Raw genomic sequence first — 19,658 nt, forward strand, 5'->3', positions numbered from 1 at the left:
CATTTAGGAAATGATTGCGTCAGCAGCAACAATCATCCCCGATAGCTATAGGCAGTATACGAATGTCGCTCGTCCGCAGACAACGACTCGCTATCTAGAGACATTTGTAGCGCATTTGCGTGCCTGAAAGACAAACGGTCATTATCCGACGCGTGAAATTGGAAGGCATAAAAAGCCAAGAGAACGACGCGACTCGACTGCTCGACTCGGAGAAAAAGTCTCCGTGCCTAGTTATTGCTCTGCAGTTTTGTAGGTAGCTGCGACGCTCCTAAAAGGCCGAGAGCCGCCGTTAGAAATAGCCTGCAGTTTCGGCCGGGCAGGCCGAAAGCTCACACGCTTTAAAGCGAGCGCAATTGTTAGCCCAAGGTAAATCGGCTGCTGGCCTAGCTCGAGCGCGCGAGCTTCAAGGCTCGTTCCGTGAAATATTGCCGCATACATAAAATAAAACGTCGAGCTGCGGTTGGACTACGCGCTGCTATCTTTTCTTTCGCTCCTTTTCACCCTCGCGCTCTCATTCGAACTCGTCGCTTTTTCATTCTTTCGCGCGCGCATTTGACTATTAACGCGCATGCCCACTGCCAGCCGAAGGGCCAAGCTGCGGCTTCATATATTTTCCTAATTTTCTCCTAACAACGAGCAACATTTTTGAGCACTGCACGTCGCGCGTAATTCATTCGGACGAATAAACTATTTACACGCAGGAATACTCTAACGCTGCTGCAGCCGTTATAAACTCCTAAACGCGGCGCGCGTACACGTTCAAAAGTTAATCGAGCATTGACAGCTTCGCACGCTGTGCAGTAAGCGTATCCGTAGCTAAGTTATGAGTGCGCGGGACCCTATAAGAGACGGAAGCTTGTGTGTTATGATAAGCGGAGCCGGTGAAACGCGTTGATGCTCGTATTTTCATAAAACACACGTAGCCAGTGCAAACACGAATTCGAGCCTTTTCTCTCTCTCACTTTGGCAAAGCAGACTCCATTTCCTTATTTTACGCGTGTTATATCCTTCGCATATTCGATCCGCGCAGCCCAACAATGGGATGAACAAATAATTTAAGAGCCAGTGGGGCGTGCTACTGCCTCGCGCGTCTGCTGCTCTTGTGCTCGCTTCGCATAAGCCTAGCGATCTCTGAAACGATACATAGAGAATTTCTTCATCAGCCATGCATCACTCGTCCGCTTATATTAAACTCTTTCTCTTGCCTGCTACATATTCTCGTACTGCGCGAGAATTTCCCTACGTACGCTGGCCGTTTGGCATCTCTCTCTCTCTCTCTTTCCTTCCTCTCTCTCTCTCTCTCTCTCTTTTCTCTCCCCTTCCTTGCTCGCTATGTGCTCTTTGCCTTACATATTGGTGAATTTTCACGCGCAGACTGCTGTGGCGTTCCTCTGAAACGTCGCCAAACCGCAGCAGCGGTGACTGCCGCCGTTGCTCACTCGAGGTCCGAGCCTTTACACGTCTGGCCTGCCTGCCTGCCTGGATAATTTCGAGCTTTTCCTTCTCTTTCTCCTTTTGCTTTTTCCTTTTTGTCAGCAGCCTGGCAGGCAAAGCAGACACCGGTTCTCGCGCAAGCTAGATCCTGCTACCAACAGCTGAACTCGCTTCTTTTTCCAATGTTATTTAATGACTCCTGACATTGTTGAGCTTGTCGCGTTTATATATAATAATACGGGCAACACAAGCTGCTACCTATATGTATCTGCATTAGACGCGAAACCTGGACTTTTTAGCTCCGGAATTTGAAAATTAAAATTTTCCACGCTTTTTCACTCGTCTAATGCAGCAGCAGCAGCCATCTCTAATACGGGTGCGCGCAAATTTATCAGTTTACGCTCGCAACGGTTTACGCGTATACGAAAATGAGAAGCTGAAAAACTAGCTAAAACCCCTAAATACAATTAAACGTTCGACTAACGCGAATAAATATGACAGCGCAGCCGCAACGTTGTACGGCACGGTTAAGAACACGAACAAGATCGCTAAAAGAGAATCGTTTGGCGCGAGGCGAGACGAGAGGGAGGTAGAGGAAGAGAAAAGAGGTAGTAAAAAAGCTTTATTACGTTTTGAGCAGGCAGAAAAGGCAAAATTGCAGTTGGCGCGATCTCCAACTCCCTGGGTTACGCTCCTTCGTATCAAACCGAAAGATCTTCTGCTCGTGTCTCGGATTCTCTCGGCAAGAGAAAACCTCCTAATTCCCTGGATGAATCACGTCGCAAGTGGCCGCCGTTAGTATACACGCTGCAACAGCGGCTCTCAGTGCTGCTTCTACCGGTGGCAACAATCCCTTTTTCCTATAGTGCGCATGCAACGTCTCAGCTATCCAGCTCCGTTCTGCGTGCTTCGCTGCTCTTTCGCCCCGAGTAGTCCACACTCGAGCGAGCGAAATTAGCGACTGACATGTTTATTGTAAATGATTCCCGCAGCAGCGCAGCCTTGCCTATGTATACGCAGCACTTCTCCTCGTGCCCGATGCTCGAAAGCCCCGCTGCTCTGAAACAGACGAGCCAACGCAAAGCAGATACAGCGAGCCAGACGAGAATACTTGTAGACTGGGCTATAATGTATATAAGCTGGAATAACAGACTCTATCGAGAGAAAGAGACGACGCATTTGTCGAGGGATGGACTTGCAAGAGAGATTAAACGAAATGAGAGAATGGTACAGCACGTCCAGCGTTTGGAGTGTGCGTGTGCGTGTGCGCGAAATTCAGACTGACAAGATCGTATTTGCCAATGAGGATGGAGCCTGATCTCGGAACTTGAGCGCTAGGCGCGATTCCTCCCCGCATTTTAATCTGTGCCTACATCTATGCGTACTACTCTGAAAGTTTTCTTTTTTATGTAAACCTTCAATTGCTTATTTTAATACTTAGGAGAGTCGCATTAAAAAAACTCATTTTTTATCCAGTCGTACAATCAAATAAAATATTCAATCGACTGGGATGCAACAAACAAAAAAGACAGTTTAGTGAAACACTGTATTCATAATAATCATAATAATCTGGAAAAAGTAAATAAAGGATCAAAAGTTCAGTACTCGTCAATTGATGTTGATCACTTTATTACAGTGAATTTGTTAAATGTTTAAAAACTGAATTTCTACTGTAAATCAAAAGTTATTACATATGTAGTGTACACCAAGCTGCTAAAAAAGACAATGTTCTATAATTTTTTAACTCTGTATTTACTATCATTATTCATAGAATTTAAGTTTTATCCGTTCGTAATATAATATTTGGATAAATAGGGACTGCTTCGTTAATTTAGCAAAATTGAAAAAGACACGAAGTGTATGTTCTGATCAACCTCCGTTAATTGCAACTTACATATTTCAACATGAAGTATATCCACCGGTCTTGTTGCAAAGCAAAACGTGATTTTATAGCTAATAACGATCGATTAGTCAAAGCTTGGCGATGGATGCGATAAGAATGACTTTGAAGATAACTCATCTTATTCTTTGAATACTCTGTAAAATACGAATTTAAACTGCACTATTTAAAAATGTCATTCGTGTCTACTTGTAGAGGGAAAGTTGGGTGATTGATGTGAAATAATTTTGATTAAAAATGCACTTGATATAAAGAGCTTGTGGCTTTTGAGCTCGTGCGCATGGCCACGCGGACGACAAGTTTGAAATATTGTCCGGTGAGTTACACGTAATGATGAAGGATTGCAGATTAAAATTCCTAAAATATCACTCGGAGGCGCATCGTGAGCGCTAAAGATTTGTGTCTGTAGTTCACATACGCGTTGCTGAAAGTTGAAAAATTTCACCTCCCTTTTCTCAATACGCATACGAAAGAACAAGACTATAAATTCAACGCGTCAATGATTAATATACCCCAATGAGTTGACCCTGCGCAGGGCTTCGTATGCCGCATACGCTCAAAAGAGAGATGACGCGTGAGACAAAATGAAAAAAATATATATATTTATATGTATAATACAAGCTGCGAAAAAGTAGTGTGTGTGTGTGTGCATACGAGGTACATATATTTTAATATATAGCCAGTCGAAAAAATATAAATAAGAATTGTCTAAGGATCGAAGACAACAATGCTGCATAAATTGTGACGCGAGAAAATAAGACAAAAGTTTCAGGTCTACTGCGTTGTAGCTCCGCGGTCAAGTTTGTTGTAGCCTGTGCGCGCTTATCATCAAATTTCAAACTCGATTCGAGATAAAAAAGCGAAAAGGAACCAATAAATCCAAGTATTTAGATGGCGAGATAGAAGAGAGCCGCGTACTCGTGCAGCGCGCAAGTAATATCGAGCGCAGAATTTTTGATCCACCGACTCGTAGCTGTCGCGTCACGCTGGTAGCCATTAAAAATTAGAATATAATTCAGCTGGTCGAGCGATACGGCCGCGCGCTCAGGAGAAACTCTTGAAAAGAGAGAGAGAGTCGAAGTGGCCGAGAATGCAGGTACTCGAGAGCAGCTCCGTTGATAATCGCGCGCGGAGCCTCGAACGCTAGCCGGAGAATAATGCGACACATTGGAATCGAGCGAGCTGCGCGAGTGTATATAGCGAGTCGAGTCGGGGCCCGGGGAAAGGATGCGATTAGAGAGTGACTTTTATAGCGAGGCTGCGCTGCGAGAAGGAGGAGACGGAGCCGCTGCGACGCGCAAATAAATCTCGCAGGTGCCTCGGCAAGGAAGGTGGGATTGAGTTATGACAGCGCAGTTGCTAGGGGGCCGAGCGACGAGCTCTACCTACTCACACGTACACATGCGCGCGTGCACACATTTCTCTTATTTCGCTACAACTACATATATAAATATCATACGTACGTATATAGATAGATGTGTAGCGCTGCTTTGCTTGCGCTTGTGTATTATATGTACAGAATGTCGGCCATGCATCACCGCATCGGCTCAGCCTCTTTGCCATCGAGTCTTTCTGCTCGGCTCGGCCATAGATCATCGGTACCATTGGCTGCATCATCGCGCGCGCGAGCGATCCGAGTTCTTGATTCGCCTCCTCTCGCGCCTTCAGCCCGAGATAGCAATCCACCCACCGAACCGAGCTCGGCCGTATCCGTCGAGGATTACGCGCTATTCTCGCCCGCACCGCAGTGATAAATAATCGGCACTGCCGCCAGCCGCGCATCTGCCTTACGGTTAATTGCTCTTCTGCCCGACGCGCATAATACCTTCTTTCTCTCTTGCGCTCCGTGGCAGTGCGTCCAGTTGACAGACTCGCGATGGATACTCGCAGACCTCGAACCTCGCAGGCCCATCGAGTTAACTTGCAGCGAGTCCATGATGCGCCTCTTGACAAATCTCATCGAAGCTTTCGATACCTACCGTAGTCAGGCGCCTTTAACTTTTCTTTCACTTTTACCAATGACTGCCAAAATCATCGCGTGCGATTATTCACACTTTCTCAATTTTTTACTGGTACTGATCGAAGCTTCATCATTTCTTTCGTGACCTTCCTTAAAGGAGCGGAATGGAAATGTACAGAAAACTGATACAATGAAAGATAAGGCCATCCAAAGTTGTTTTACCGCTTCAAAATACGTTTTTTTTTTCATATTTTTTCTCGAAAATGAGTCAGACACGAGATGTCAGTGAATAATGAATCGATTGCAATTCTGAAAAAAGTGTTTTCAAAAGGTCCGCAGTTCTACTTGTACTGTCAATTTGAAACATCACGATAGATTTCTCGTGGATTTACAGCTCATGGACCACAAAAAGTGCACTTGGCCACGGATCGAGCTGCAACCCCTCGTTTGGCAGAAAAAGCATATGTAATGCATACAATATTGTACATCGCAAGAGCTTAAAAGTATCAGCAAAGTTGCGATTTTCAGTGCTATAAATGGAATTTCGACGTCGATACACGGGTTGATAATTTTCTGGAGCTGTAGGACGGACGGTGCACCAGAGGACAGCTGTTCTTCTTTATAAGTACCTCCTCAGCTTTGAGCGGGATAACTTTACTTCGACTATTTCGCACTATACATTTGCAAAAAAGTTCAAAATTAAAAAAAATAAAGCTCTCATCCACTTAGAAAAGCGTGGATATGTGATATAAATTTAAAAAGGTTATATGGGTGCTAAATAAAACCAAAACATAGTTAATATATAAGACGATGAAAAAATTGGACTTTCCATGGCCGAGCACGAGATCTTAATAAACGTTGCCATCTCTTGGATATATTATGAAGACGTGAGTCGAGTTGACGAGTTTGCGAGATGCGACATTTATCGGCCGCTCATTCGCGCAAACGAGCGCATAAAAGCGGCTGCGTGTTTTGTCTGCCCGCGGCTACCTTTTCGCGCGCTCACTTTATATATATATATATATATGCGTGGCGTACATTGCCGTCTGAGAACTCTTGTATGCGATCGCAAAGGTGAGCTTATATAGCCTCGATATTATGCAGGATGCCTCATAAATACCTCAGCGCTTTTAGCCAATTAAAACAAATCATTTTAATATGTGCAACCTTTTTAATTAATGCTCCATATCCCAGTGCGTCCCTCCTCTCTAGAGCTTGTTTTCTTTTCTTTTTTTACTTTACCTACTCACACTATCGCTGCATAATTGTGTACCAACACATCTAGATGAGCTTCCTCTTTCACTTTGTCGAATAATCGTTCGTCATTCATTGGAGCAGGGCCCATGAGCCGCAAATCCTCTTTGACACACGCCTTCGTTTTTCAGTTGCAAAGCGTTATAGCTACATGGAGGCGCGTGCAGATACAAAACCCCGTATCGAAATGACTTATGCACACTTTTATGTATCAACATAAACTTTTATACATGCGTATAGTGACTCGAGCTTTATTATATCGAGATCGTCGTTACAACAACTCGCGATTTTTACTCTAATACCTCATACACGTGCGCTTGACATTTTGTCTACTTACACATTTTATCAGATCGCATTCGCATATTTATTTAGTTTTATATTTAGTTTAATACTTCTATACGTCTATCAAATATTTTATTCTCAGCTATCATTGATCCGATCGCGCTCAGAGTCTTACTCCGTTTGATTTATTATCTTTTCCTAGCTCGTTTCGAATGAATTTGGAGCCAAACTTGTAAATGAAAATGCGATTTTCGAGTTCAAAGAAGTATCGAAGCTATACAAAGTTCGAGTTTCGTCTGACCCAGCATGAGCTTGCAGCATGCATACAAGTCAATAATTGCGACGAAATCCGGACGCCCACTACAAAAGCGATTTTCGAAATTTAAAAAAGTACCAGCTTTTTAGATTAAAAATTACATATTGCAACTCGGAAAATCTTTTTTTTAGTAAAGAAGCTAAAAAAAATTTTTGAAGCCAATTGGGGTTCGAGAGCTGCAGTGGTCGCTTTGTTGTTTTTAATTCCAATTAAAGGCAGTTTACGGTTGGCATGGCTTTGCCCATACATACTTTTAGAGAGAACGCAGAAGAGACAGAGAGAAAAGAAGAGAGAAGAATACGCGCGGCAAAAGAGAGACGAATAGATAAAGCGAGATAGATAACTGGGATCATCGTGGCAGCTATCTGTTAAGAAGCAAAGCACTACAAGAAAAAGAGGAGCGAAGATTCTCGCTCGGCCGCTGTCACTCGCCGACACACGGCAGCTATACTCAGTAGCTTGATTTTAATTACACGAATTGTCACTTAGATTTACGAGTTTTTTCCTCGCTGATTAGCTCTCGACGACTATCGCAAAGCTATACACTCACACACGAACACACACACACACACACTGAGGCAAAGATCTATCCCAGTGATGTTCGGTGCTGCGCTATCGTCGAGGATTTATATTTATTGACCGGCGACTCAGCTGCAGCATCATCTATATACTTTTACACGTCCAGTCTCGAGTCTTTGGACCTCCTAAGTAGGGAATACCGAATGGACTAGAGACGCGCAAACTTGCAGACACGCACACACACTTGAGCAACAAGTGCAAGGACACGATCACGAGGATGTAGGTTTGAATACAGATAAACAGAGATGAGCGCCAAGACGTTGAAATGCAAATAGACGCATTTTTTTAGAGCTGAATCAAGACTTATATCTAATTATTACCATTCGCGCGAGCATTCATGCATTCAGTTTGCCTTATGTTGTTCGAAACTGTAGAGCAACATATTCAACATTTCAATGGAACCGAATTTTTTTTACGCAAGTCTCAGTACTGCGTAATTTTTTCTGCGTACATGTAGTTTGCTATTTTGGATTTGATTTTCGAGTCATACTTACCTTGCCTTAAATGAAAAATCAGCTCAATCATAATAAACACAGCTTATGAAAGCACTAATGAAAATTTTGAAACACGTTTTTATTTGCATATTTAACTCGATGCGCTCGATCAAAAAATATAATGAAGATTATTGATATAGAAATTAGAATTAATGTTAAAAAACATATCGGAAAGCGTAAGATATTTTTATCAAGTCTTTGAGATTGCATCTATATCGCGTTTGCTGCTCGAGGATCCGAGTAATATTTGCAGTTGCAGCAAAAATCTTGGTTAAGTTATTACCACATCTCAAGTTGCATAAATTTATCACTGCTCACGCTCGCTGTGTGCGCATATTCATATAAGATCGCTCGGTGGGGATAAAAAATTAGACTTTCCGTCAGCTCATTAAAGGCGTCCGCCCATCGATTTGGAGGCACGATGCGCGCGCTTTAAATCATCGAGTTTAATTGCAAAAACATCCTACATCTCCATTCGAGCAATCCATTAGGCTAGCAGATCGGCTCGTATTTATCCTTTTCTCTCGTTCTCTTTCTCAGCTCTCTGACTCTCGACTCTGGCTGGCCGGCTTCAATCTCGAGCTCGGCCCGCGCGAGACAAATAACACAAAAAAAGTAAATAAATAAAAAGTGGTATAATATCGTAGAAGCGTAGTCGGCTGCCGCGAGCCATTGGAAGCTCGAATCTCTGTCGCCTAATCATCAAACCGACGCGGCGTCGTTTGCTGTCGGCTGCGATCGACCGATCCGAGCCCAAAATGCATTGCGCGAGTCGAAAATGCATCTTACGAGTAGACGCAACGATCGAGCGAGCCAAGATTCATGCCCGCGCATCAAATGAATCTCGCGTCTGCCGCCGCTGCGCTCCGTTTTGAGCAAAGCCTGTGCAATAAATGCAGATGCGTTTTGTTAATGGAACGAGTAACGCGTCTCGATCGGCATCGAGCGCACCTCTCGATATCGGACCGAATCGGAAACTGGTTCTCTCTTCCGAATCCAGCCGTGAAGCTGCGAGCGGCCGCCGCCCTCGTGCTCGTCCAACTTCTTAATGCAGCTACCTTCTTCTCTCTGATCGTGACACTCCCAACGAGAACTCGTTAACTTCTCGAGGATCGAATGAAATTTGCCAGATCGAGAATTCCTTGACGAATGCAATAATAATGCAACTGATTGAAAATCATCTCGGCGATCTTGCGCCGCATGCTCGTCTCGATTGCAAAATTTCATTTTTACTGTCTTTTAATGATAATTCCGACGAGATTTATCGAGCCTCGCATCGTGCTGCTTTCCATGCAGTCGCGCGCGATTTCGACGACGCGCATCATTACTTTACGACCAACTATAAAAGTGACGTGTTTCCGAAGTTCTCATCCTGTGCCGCGGATCGACTCTTTTTTTTCCCGCTCATTTCGAGATCTGAATAGACACTGCAGGACAAGTTTCTCTCGTATCTGGCACTGACTAAACTGGCGAAGCCAGATTGAATTTATATTTTAATAAAGTTAATTTTGTGCTCTGAATATACACAGACTACGCGGAGACGCGCGCATGTAAAGCCCTTTATGCTGAAATTTTTGCCGAAGTTACGAGCATTTTATGCAAAACAACTTTTTTATGTATTCGCCGGGAAGACAGTGTAGACAGCTAATGAATGTCAATACGTTATCGGTTTCATAAACTTTTTTAAGGCTTTCGGCATAAAGACGGAATAAAAAGATGGACAAATATTAACTTTGATGAAAAACGGAGTAAAATGCACGTGCAAACGAAATGGCAAGGAAAATTCGACAGGATAATTCAGTCGGACTCGAAAGCGTAACGGTGTACAATATGGTGTCTCGATGATTTTTGTCCCTAGCCAACATGGCATGCTCTTGTAGCGAGATATATCGTACTTTTATGAAACATCAAAGAATACATTCGGCAGCGTGCGATGCGCATCGCGTCGACAATAACACAGTGACCCTTGAGCCGGTATCGCTCGGACTCATCGTTAATCGTATTGCTCGCCTGCTGCAGCGTGCATATATAAACAACTGCGAATACAGAGGGACCGAGCTGCCGGCAGATAGAATAGAGTAGCGCAGAGCGAGGCAGGTAGATAAGCGGCTCTAAGCCGGGCGCGCGCCTCGAGACTCTACGAGGCTGATTTCTCATGCGCGAGTGCGGGCGGGAGTCCTTTTCTCTTTTACAATGTTCGAGCGCGGTGCAGCGTTAGAGTCGCGGCCAATTGCAACGCGCGGACGGCCCAGATCTCTCGCGCTCCGCCATTGCTCCTCTATCTCTCTCCCTTGCACTCGGCTTCGCTTTGCAAACTCTTGTATGCAGCTGCTACTCGCAGTTGGCTCTTTATCTGCGCGCTATACATACACACAAATGTGTGCTGCTCTTAAACGCTGTTCTGCGTCCTCCTTCTGCGCCCTCGACCGCGAGAAGTTACTTTTCTTGCTGCACGATGTCCCTCGCCTCATGCAGCAGCAGCAGCATCAACAACCATGCATGGCAGCCTTTATTCTGCTGCTACTGCTGCTTCCGATATATGCCCCCGAGGAATTTCTCGGTAGCGAGCGAGTGAGAGAGAGAGAGAGAGGACTGCCATCGAAAAAAATCGGATGCCCTTTTGTTCGCGGCATTCTTCGCTATGTACTATAAATCGTCCTTGCTTCTTCTTCTGCTGCTGCTGCCATCGACGACAAAAAAATGATCTCGTGCGAGCGAGAGGCCCTACCTCTGCTTGTGCACTGCACAACTGCAGCAGTCGGACCTCGACTAAACTCGCACACTTGTACTATCTGGACTTGGCCTAGGCGCGCAAATCTCTGCCTGTAATGTACGCGCGAGTGTGTGCGCCAACAGCTCTCGTTGCCTCTTAACAGGTGGATTTCGTTCTTGCATTTAAATCGCTGTTTATCATTTTCTTGGAAGCTGGCCTGCTTCGCATAAGCCACCCGATCGTTATTAATTGATGATGATAAATGGCGCCCGAGGGCCAAAGAGTACATGCGTGCAAGAGGCCTGATACTTATAATACACATCTTTGCGGGGGAGCTTCAGTTGAGATTTTTTCGATCGCCAAAGTGATTGGATGTATCGCACGATGCTTATACCCCGGCCGTTTTCCTGATTATCGCCCTGATCCAATCTTATCTGATTGATGATAAATAAAATTCAGCTTAATTAGTTTCTGAAATTGATCAAGGAAATACCCGATGCGTTTGTTCGACTTTTCTCTTGTTGAGGGCGAGAGAGAGAGAGAGAGAAAGCGAAAAACATGCTGTGTACGATTGTGCGATATCGCTATCGACTGTTGATCGCTACTACAATCATTTTTTGCCAAACCAAAACTTTTAATGCGAATTAATTTCTTATTGTGACTCTTGCTCTTTATTTTTCAGCCACGCGCTTCGCCAGCACATGATGCGACACGACGGCAAAAACTTCAAATGCGACATGCCAGGATGCCTAACCGAGCTCCGGACAAAAAACGAACTACGGAGGCACAAAGAAATAGTGCACGACGTAAAAGGACAGAAGTACTATTGTAACGATTGCTCTTACGTGTCCAAGTCCAAACAGTATCTTATCACGTGAGTATGATGGATTATTTTTTTGCACTTTTTTGACCATCCGTCTGACCGAACTTTTTGCTACAATACATGATCATGCATAATGATAAAAAAATTATATTCGTCCAGAACAGAACAAAGAAATAAGCTTGAAAAAAAGATTGATTTAATCATGACGTGTGTGTGATAAGAAAATATAAGAGGAAATATCAGAAACTTTTAAATTCCTACTTCCAAAACATTTTTTATGTACGTATTCTTTAGAAAAGTCGTAAGAAAAGCGTAAGACTTTTAAGTTACCTATCACAGATATTCAAATTAGCAAAGAGTATGGTACCGAATGCAATAATAATGTTTAAAAAGCAATTTTTCTAACGATGAGCAGTAAATTATGTTGACAAAGGTATATTAAGAGATCCATGCTCATAAAGTCAACATCCATCTCTTTTGATTTTTCAAAAAATTCAAGAAAAAACGGTCCAGAATTGTTTTTTCAATTTAAAAAATCACTAAAAAGACTCATAGTTTGGTAAAGAAGTTGTAAAATATTTTTTAAGCCAATTTGGGATACATGGCTGATGTGGCGTTCTTGTAAGATAAGCAAAATCGAAGGGGTAAACATAAGGAGCATAGTCGATATAATTTCAGGAATTTTTAGAGTTTTCTAGAAAATGTTTGTACGAAAAAAAATGGATTGAGTTAATGAATAACTTTTAATCATAGCTTGCATCGTTAGCACATTATTCTTTATTAGTCATGCCATTGGGAGCGTCATTTAGGCCTTTTATCTTTATCACATGTATACTCATACATAAATAGATATAATATAAATTTTTATAGTAGGGGTATGACCCCTTGCGATCTACGCTAGCTAATACTTCGGTTAATAAATGTTTTAAAAAACATAAATTAACTTTTTATCTTATTGAAAATGAATTAATTAGAATAGTATTTTAAAAAGATCAACTTACATCCAGTCTGGCTGTTGTTTCAATAGTGTCCTTTATATGCCGATATTATTGTAGACAAGGGTCCATTGCATTGGGTTTTCTCTGTTTATCAAGCCGCTTCAATCACGAAAATAACTGAAGAGAATTATATACACCTGCAGCTATGCGACGGATGCACATTATAGCCAGTTCGCAAATGTAGCAACTACCAAAGCGGGGAGTGGAATGGATGGACACGTAGTGATGCTATAAATTGGCAGTTATATTTCTCGGGGGCGCAACGCGTTCGTAATCACCGATACTGCGACCTGACCGAACGATACAACATCAAATTGTCTGCTCGATTTTTTTCCCTCATTTTTTTCTGTTTTTTTTCGTTTTTTTTTTTTTAACCGAGTGACACACCTGCCTTACTTTATTTTTCTCCATGATTCTGAATTTATGCAGGCCACTTGAAAAGTAAAAAACAATGCAGCAAAATGCAAATGATAAAACAATCACAAAGATCCATAAGCGTTTCCATTTGGAGAGATGTGTATGTGTATGTGTGTGCAAGTTTCTATATACATAAATGCAGTTTACATGCGGCAGTCGTGAGGGGATGAGGGCTTAATTTATAGCTCTTGTATACGTAAATAAGATGTACCAAAAGATGCATGTCCTTGGAGTGTAAGGCGCGCTGGACAGGATATATCTCGATTGAGCTTATTAAATAATATTGCGCACACTGGGATCCTGAGCAATAATATGCCTCCGGGAATTATGTGAGAATTTGTTTGCGCGCACAAAGATAAGACGCCAGCTATTAATTTTAATACGTACTTGTCGAATTGCGCGGGGCGAAAAATTATTACGCAACGGAAATTTTGCGCTAAAGCAGCGAGAAATTTATCGCACATTTCAATTTATAAACATGAACTTTGATTTATCATTTCTCTGCGAAATATGCACAATCGGGCGTGAATATATCATTCGCGTGTATATAGACGTGGAAAAACACCAGAAGGGCTTTTCGTATAAATAAATTATTTTACTGAAAAAGCGTGTTTTAATTAAAAATAATAAAATAACTTTGCCTAGAATGCGCAGGTAAAACAGATGAACATAAAATAATGTCCTGCGTAAAATATTAGATGTCGAGATGCGACGCGAAAAAATAAAAGCAGATATTATAATAGCTTCAATAAAATATAGGCCTTATTCGTACAAGAAAGAATCCACAAATTAATGTGGCTGTATTTTTTTAACTTTACACTTGATTATTTTCAATGTTTTAGTAATTAAATAAGCCTGTACCGATCTCTGCTTCACTCTGCTCACAATCAGTAGCATTTTTTCGCTTTTTCTCTGGGCCAGAAGGGGTTATATTCCAAGGTTTCTTTTAAAAAACTACAATTCATCAATCAATCAATCAATCAATCAATTACTCTTATTTTTATAGATTCATATTTACATGCCACTTTACGACATTTTACTTCTTTAAATGCTAAGTAGACGTATACTTGATCGTGTTTACAAATTAACACTCGAAAATCTGTAACATCTGTTGACAAAAAATACCTTCTGTTTCATTAGTCTAGTCAATCGTTAAACCGGCATTTGAAAAGTAATATTATCCCAGAAAGGGAGTGCATCGTCGTTTTGTATACAGGAATAAGTTGTATAGAGACTCCTGTAGAGTTATACAACAGCATAAGCATGAGTCGTAATCATATTGTCGTTCCAGGTGCCCTCAGAGGGTGTAGGTTAAGGCGCGCAGGTTTCGAATCAAGCCGCTCTTGGGAATAACTAGATAAAGTACGATCGGTGGCCTACGAGCAGTAGATTCATTCTAGACTCGCTGGTCCAGTGTTTCTTAACACGCAGTGATAATCATAATATCTCTGTGTGCTCAGTATGCAGCTTGTAAATTAGTGTATTCATAGGCTAATAAATAAAAGTAGCTCATCACTCATGTTTTTTTTTTACTTAACAGTTTACACCATGCTTTTCCGTTTAAAAATGACATGACAAGTAAGAACGCTCAATCGTTTCAGGCATTGGAAAAATCAGCACGGACCAGATGCAAAGGAGAAGGAAGCCCGATTCACCTGCAACGAGCCTGGCTGCAACTTCCGAACGCCCCTGAAGACGCGCCTGACGAGACACGCTCGCGTTCACACCGGTGAGAGGCCCTACAAGTGTCCGCACTGCGACTTCAGCTGCAACAATTTGGTAATTGTATTAGCTTCTCATTCGTGCGATATCTATAGCGGCTCGAGCTTGACGCATGCAGGCCGTTCGTACAGATCGACGCGTATAGTAGACCGTCCAACAGGTTCCTCCAGAGATTCTCCTGCACTTTTCCACCATAAATCTCGAGGCTCGGCGCTTAATCTTATCCGCGATACTCGGCTGCGGCTACGCTAGTCGCTTTACATCCGCGAAAAGAAACAAAGATAAGAGCAAAAAAGTATCGAATAGGATCGAAGAAGCTGCGGCTAAAGCGATGCTCGCGCCTACTATACGATATACATGTATTTGTGCGTGGCGCACGGGTGTGCGTGCGCGATGCGCTTCGAAGTGCGTGGCGCAGTAATAGACCTACCGCGAAGCGCTGCAACGGCGCGAATATTTTCCCGCTCTACATACGGGACTGGCGAGCTGTCGAGACACGCACAAGCGACCTGCTGCACATTGTCGCGCGTCCCAGCGCTGCGGCGAATAAGTCTCCGAGCCCGGCCTGACACCGCCTAACGAGCTGCGCTAAATGGATCGATAAGATTTCTCAGCTCCGCCACAGCTTTTCTCTGGCCAGAGACGTTCGCGCCTCTTTTATTTGCCATTCGACAGTTTGGATCTTTCAAGCAAAAGATCGATGCTTCTTCCTTGCTTTTAAACATTGCCGTTTTGCGTGTGGCTATACCAAATGTTCCGCTGAAAATTGCTTGCAATCGATTCGCAAACTGGTGCACATTAATATGATGAATTTTCGAAAGATTTAAGTATACGATTCAAAGAAAACAGTTGAAAGATCAAAAAAATGCGACGAAAAATACAGACGGTATTTCGAGATTTGCCGTTTAATTTGCTCACATTTTAGGAAATAAATATACGCCTGGCTTCGGACAAAATTATTAGCAAAACAATGATATTAATGGCTCGTCATTGATCGTTCGATAGTGATTTATGCGCGTCAAATAGCAGCCGAGCTATGCTTTTTGCCATGATTTGCGTATTTTTCGTTGGCGAATCTGAAAGGCGCGCGAGGGCAAAAAAAAAGAGAAGCAATCCGTGTGACCGTGAAACTAGCATAGGCGCTGATCGAGATTGATTATCGAGATCTATAGCTGCGAGCTCACGAATTCTCGCCGAGTCTTTTTCTCTCGCTATACGTCTAGTCGCTCGCTCGGCTCGTTCGTATGCGCGCATCGCCTCGGCATAAAGCTGTCAGCGGCTCCGTATACGTGCCGCTACGAGCGGAGCGACGAAAAATACACTGTCGAACTTGTCGAGAGCCGGCCATAAACGTAGGCTTATACAAGCTCTTAAAATCGTGGGCTTTTGTGCCGCTCGAGCCCGCCAAGGGCGTAAATTAAACAGATCGCGGGTAATTGTACGCGTAGGAGCGGCTTTATTAATTTTTTTTACGCCTGTTCGTACATCGCGAAGAGGCAACTAAAAATAAAGAGAGAAAGAAAGAAAGAAAGAATGGGAGAGAGTTGAGATTTGCCGAGGAGGACTCACGATGCGGTGGCGGCATCGGTGGCGCTGCGGCTGGCCTCGCTCGATAAGATAACTAGTTAATTGTGTCGCTCGGTGCCCACACGCACGCACTAGCCCAAGCGCACGTGTATATTTATGCACAGTAGTGCTCCGCTAATAATACCCCGAGCGAGAGAACCGGTAGATGGCTCGAGAGACGTTCAGATAGGCTCGTATCTCCGGAGCTGCGCCATAGATGCTCGAACACGACTCTGCTCGAGAGCAGCTCGCAGCACTACTTGTAACGCGAACGATACATTTTCACGAGAGATTCGCGATTCGAGCCGAATCCTCGAGTTTGAAAGATCAATGAACGACGGCAGGAAACGAAAGAGGAGGAAAAAAAATCTCTCCGGCTGCAAAGCTGCGAAACCAAGATTTACTTATATGGCAAATTAAATCTCGTGCCGTCGAGCGTCAACAGCTCGCACAAACGGCCGGACGTACTTTATGGCTTCGCTCGGATACTTAACCTTGGTTTCCTTTTCACGCCGCCGAGGACCGGCGAAGCTCTTTCCGAGTATACAACGGCCGCTGCCGCAGCGTCTCTGCCATTCATCCGCGCTCCAACTCGAGTAGTCCAATTAGTCAGTAAATCGTCGTAAAAATCAAAATTATCAAATCAACCTTTCTTCGGAGTCGGCTCGTATTTGCCGAGAGGTGTTTTTTGCCCACTCGGCTATTAAATGGCGCACCGAACAAGTCCATGGAACTCGCTGATAACGTACGTAGTGCGGCGCACGTGCGACTGGCCAGAGTGAATTGCTATATTGATTTGTTTACGAGCTGCGTCCGCGTGAATAATAATTCTGACGTATTTATAGAGACTCGGGCGAATATTTTGCCGCGTTTTAATGCCTGCGTAGAGGCGCGCGTTTTACGACGCTAAGCTGTATTATCGTCAAGTACGAACGTTACGCGCTGCTGACTCCGTGTCTGCGCACACCTATTGCCGGCAACAGCTAGTATATATACATGCACCAAGCTATAGCTGTTTATTCATGTAATGTTTGTTATTTTACAGGAAAACTTGAGAAAGCACGTCGTCTCGAACAAGCATCCCGGCAAGTCCCTGTTTTCCTGCCGCTTGTGTCAAGCTGAAAACGCCTTCGAGACGAATTTGACCAAAGAACTCAAGGCGCATCTGGTCATCGTACATCCAGAGACTTATCCAACTGCGCTCCTAGCTCAACAATACATTAATTCGCTTTATGAATTTTAAAAGGAAAATAAAAGCCTGTACATTGCTTCGCAGCTATCGCATCGATATGCTCTTATTTTGTTCAATGTTCATTACTTATTTTTGTAACTTGTGCAAACGACTTTGTACTTTATAAAAATGACGATAACCTCCGATCAATGTGAATAGTCTGAGTCAACGAATCCACGCGAGCACGAATAATACCTAAAAAAAGCGACGGCATAAGTTTATCAAGTTATAGGCGCAAAGCTCCGTGTGCAGGCGCACATTAAGTGTGCGAATATATACCTTGTCGACGATAAATATCACACGCTGATGCAACGAGCGAAAATATTTTTTACATATCCTTAGTACACTCGCTCCTGGCCGAGTGTTTGTAAGTATTCATGCGCGCGTGTCTCTGTGTCTGCGTACAAAACGATCGGAGGCGAAGATGGACAATTTTATCCAATAAAAAGTCAATAAAAAATCCTCTTTACTGAAAATCTTTCATTCACTGACAAATTAAAATTCCAACTCTTTTCGATACGTTTCTTTCTCTCTTCCTCTCTCTCTCTTTCTCTTTTCTTGTCTCGTCTTTCACGCTGAACAAGTTTGTGAATCTCCAAAAGGAAGAAAAAACGTTACTTATACGTGCCATTCTTGAAAACACAAACGGCTGCTGCTGCTGCTGCCGTTGAAGGGCCAACACCAAACAACCCACGAGCGTGTAATTTATTTCGGCCAATAAAATCTTTAGACCAGAATGAGCCTAAAGAGTGCATTAAAAAACCAGTCTATAATTTTCTTCTATGTAATTCAGATTAAATGTCAAATGAAGAGCCAGTGACGTTTCCTTCAGACGATGGAGTTTTTATTGATTGTGAGAAAAATCAGGAGACACCAGTCAATAAGAATATTCAATGGCAACATTTGTCATAAATGCATAAAAAAAACACGCATATTCGAGTTATTATGCCTCACGATAAAAGTACAAGTACTAGTTACTTTAGATGTTGGTAAAATTATGAATTGTTCTCGGGCCGTATGTATATAGTTAATTGAAAATATGCGATAATTAATTAAGGAGAGTCTGAACAAGGCCCCGGCAGATGCGATAAGGACGGTTAGCGATCGCGCGAGTCGATGTGCTTCCAGAAGTCGTGCTTTTACTCGCGAGCTCGCAGCAGCTTACAATTAACGAATTACGAAGGACGTCTTTGCGAGGCCATAAGTCAGAGGCGTATTCTGCCGATACGGCTTTACACGGCTGCTCGGTGCGTATTATCGAGTCGCATCAACCGGTTCATAAATTCACGAAGCTACTCTCCGTCGAGAGTCGAGCCTGTGTAACGTGGAATCGCTGTGTACGAGACACGATAAACGCGGGCAAATAGACAAAGTGCAAATGTTTATTGGAATATAGGAAAGGCAGCAGCAGCAGCAGCAGCAGCAGCAGCAGCTTGGCGCTTGTCCTCGTGCAGCAGCGAGCGCGAAACAAGAACAAGACTCGCGAGTTGTATAGCATCGGCAGTGATGGCTATTTTTTGTACACGCGCTAGGTGCAGGTAGCTGCTGCTAGCGGGCCCGCTGCACACTCGTGTCCGCGTGTTTCCGATAAATATCGCACACATCTTGTGGCCGAAGAAATTCGATCGCGCGCATACCTCTAGCTGCTATGGGTACGTAGTACGTACACCAATAATATCGTGCGTAAGTTACGCGCTCGATTCGCTGCGATGCTCTCTAGCGTTGATATAAGGTTCTTGTGTGGTAGTTGTGCCAGTGAAACTCGATTGCCGCTACGACGACTACTGCTTATTACTTTTACGCATACATACATCTACTGCAACAGAGCCTCATGATCTCCGATTACGTATCTCGTGCAGTGACTCTGCTCGGAGTTTACTCTAAAGTTTATCGACTGAAATCGCTTATTCTTTATTCAAGAGCGACAATGAGCATTTAGTTCTTTGCTCTAGTATAAATATCGATTAGT

At 43.4% G+C, this 19,658-nt stretch overlaps 1 protein-coding gene across 1 annotated transcript in view; it reads left to right on the forward strand.

Annotated features, from left to right (window-relative positions):
* The window catches only part of LOC106652957 (zinc finger protein 99-like), a 41,054-nt gene extending 22,941 nt beyond the window's left edge, over window positions 1–18,113 (forward strand). Inside the window, exons 8-10 of the mRNA XM_023462584.1 lie at window positions 11,615–11,806; window positions 14,772–14,949; window positions 17,504–18,113. Of these exons, the coding sequence (XP_023318352.1) occupies window positions 11,615–11,806; window positions 14,772–14,949; window positions 17,504–17,701 (568 nt within the window). The 3' untranslated portion in view covers window positions 17,702–18,113. The remainder of the gene's footprint in view (window positions 1–11,614; window positions 11,807–14,771; window positions 14,950–17,503) is intronic.
* Window positions 18,114–19,658: the final 1,545 nt, after the last annotated feature.

Source organism: Trichogramma pretiosum, unplaced genomic scaffold (genome assembly GCF_000599845.2).
Source record: "Trichogramma pretiosum strain Unisexual culture from Peru unplaced genomic scaffold, Tpre_2.0 scaffold8, whole genome shotgun sequence".
Lineage (NCBI taxonomy): Eukaryota > Metazoa > Arthropoda > Insecta > Hymenoptera > Trichogrammatidae > Trichogramma > Trichogramma pretiosum.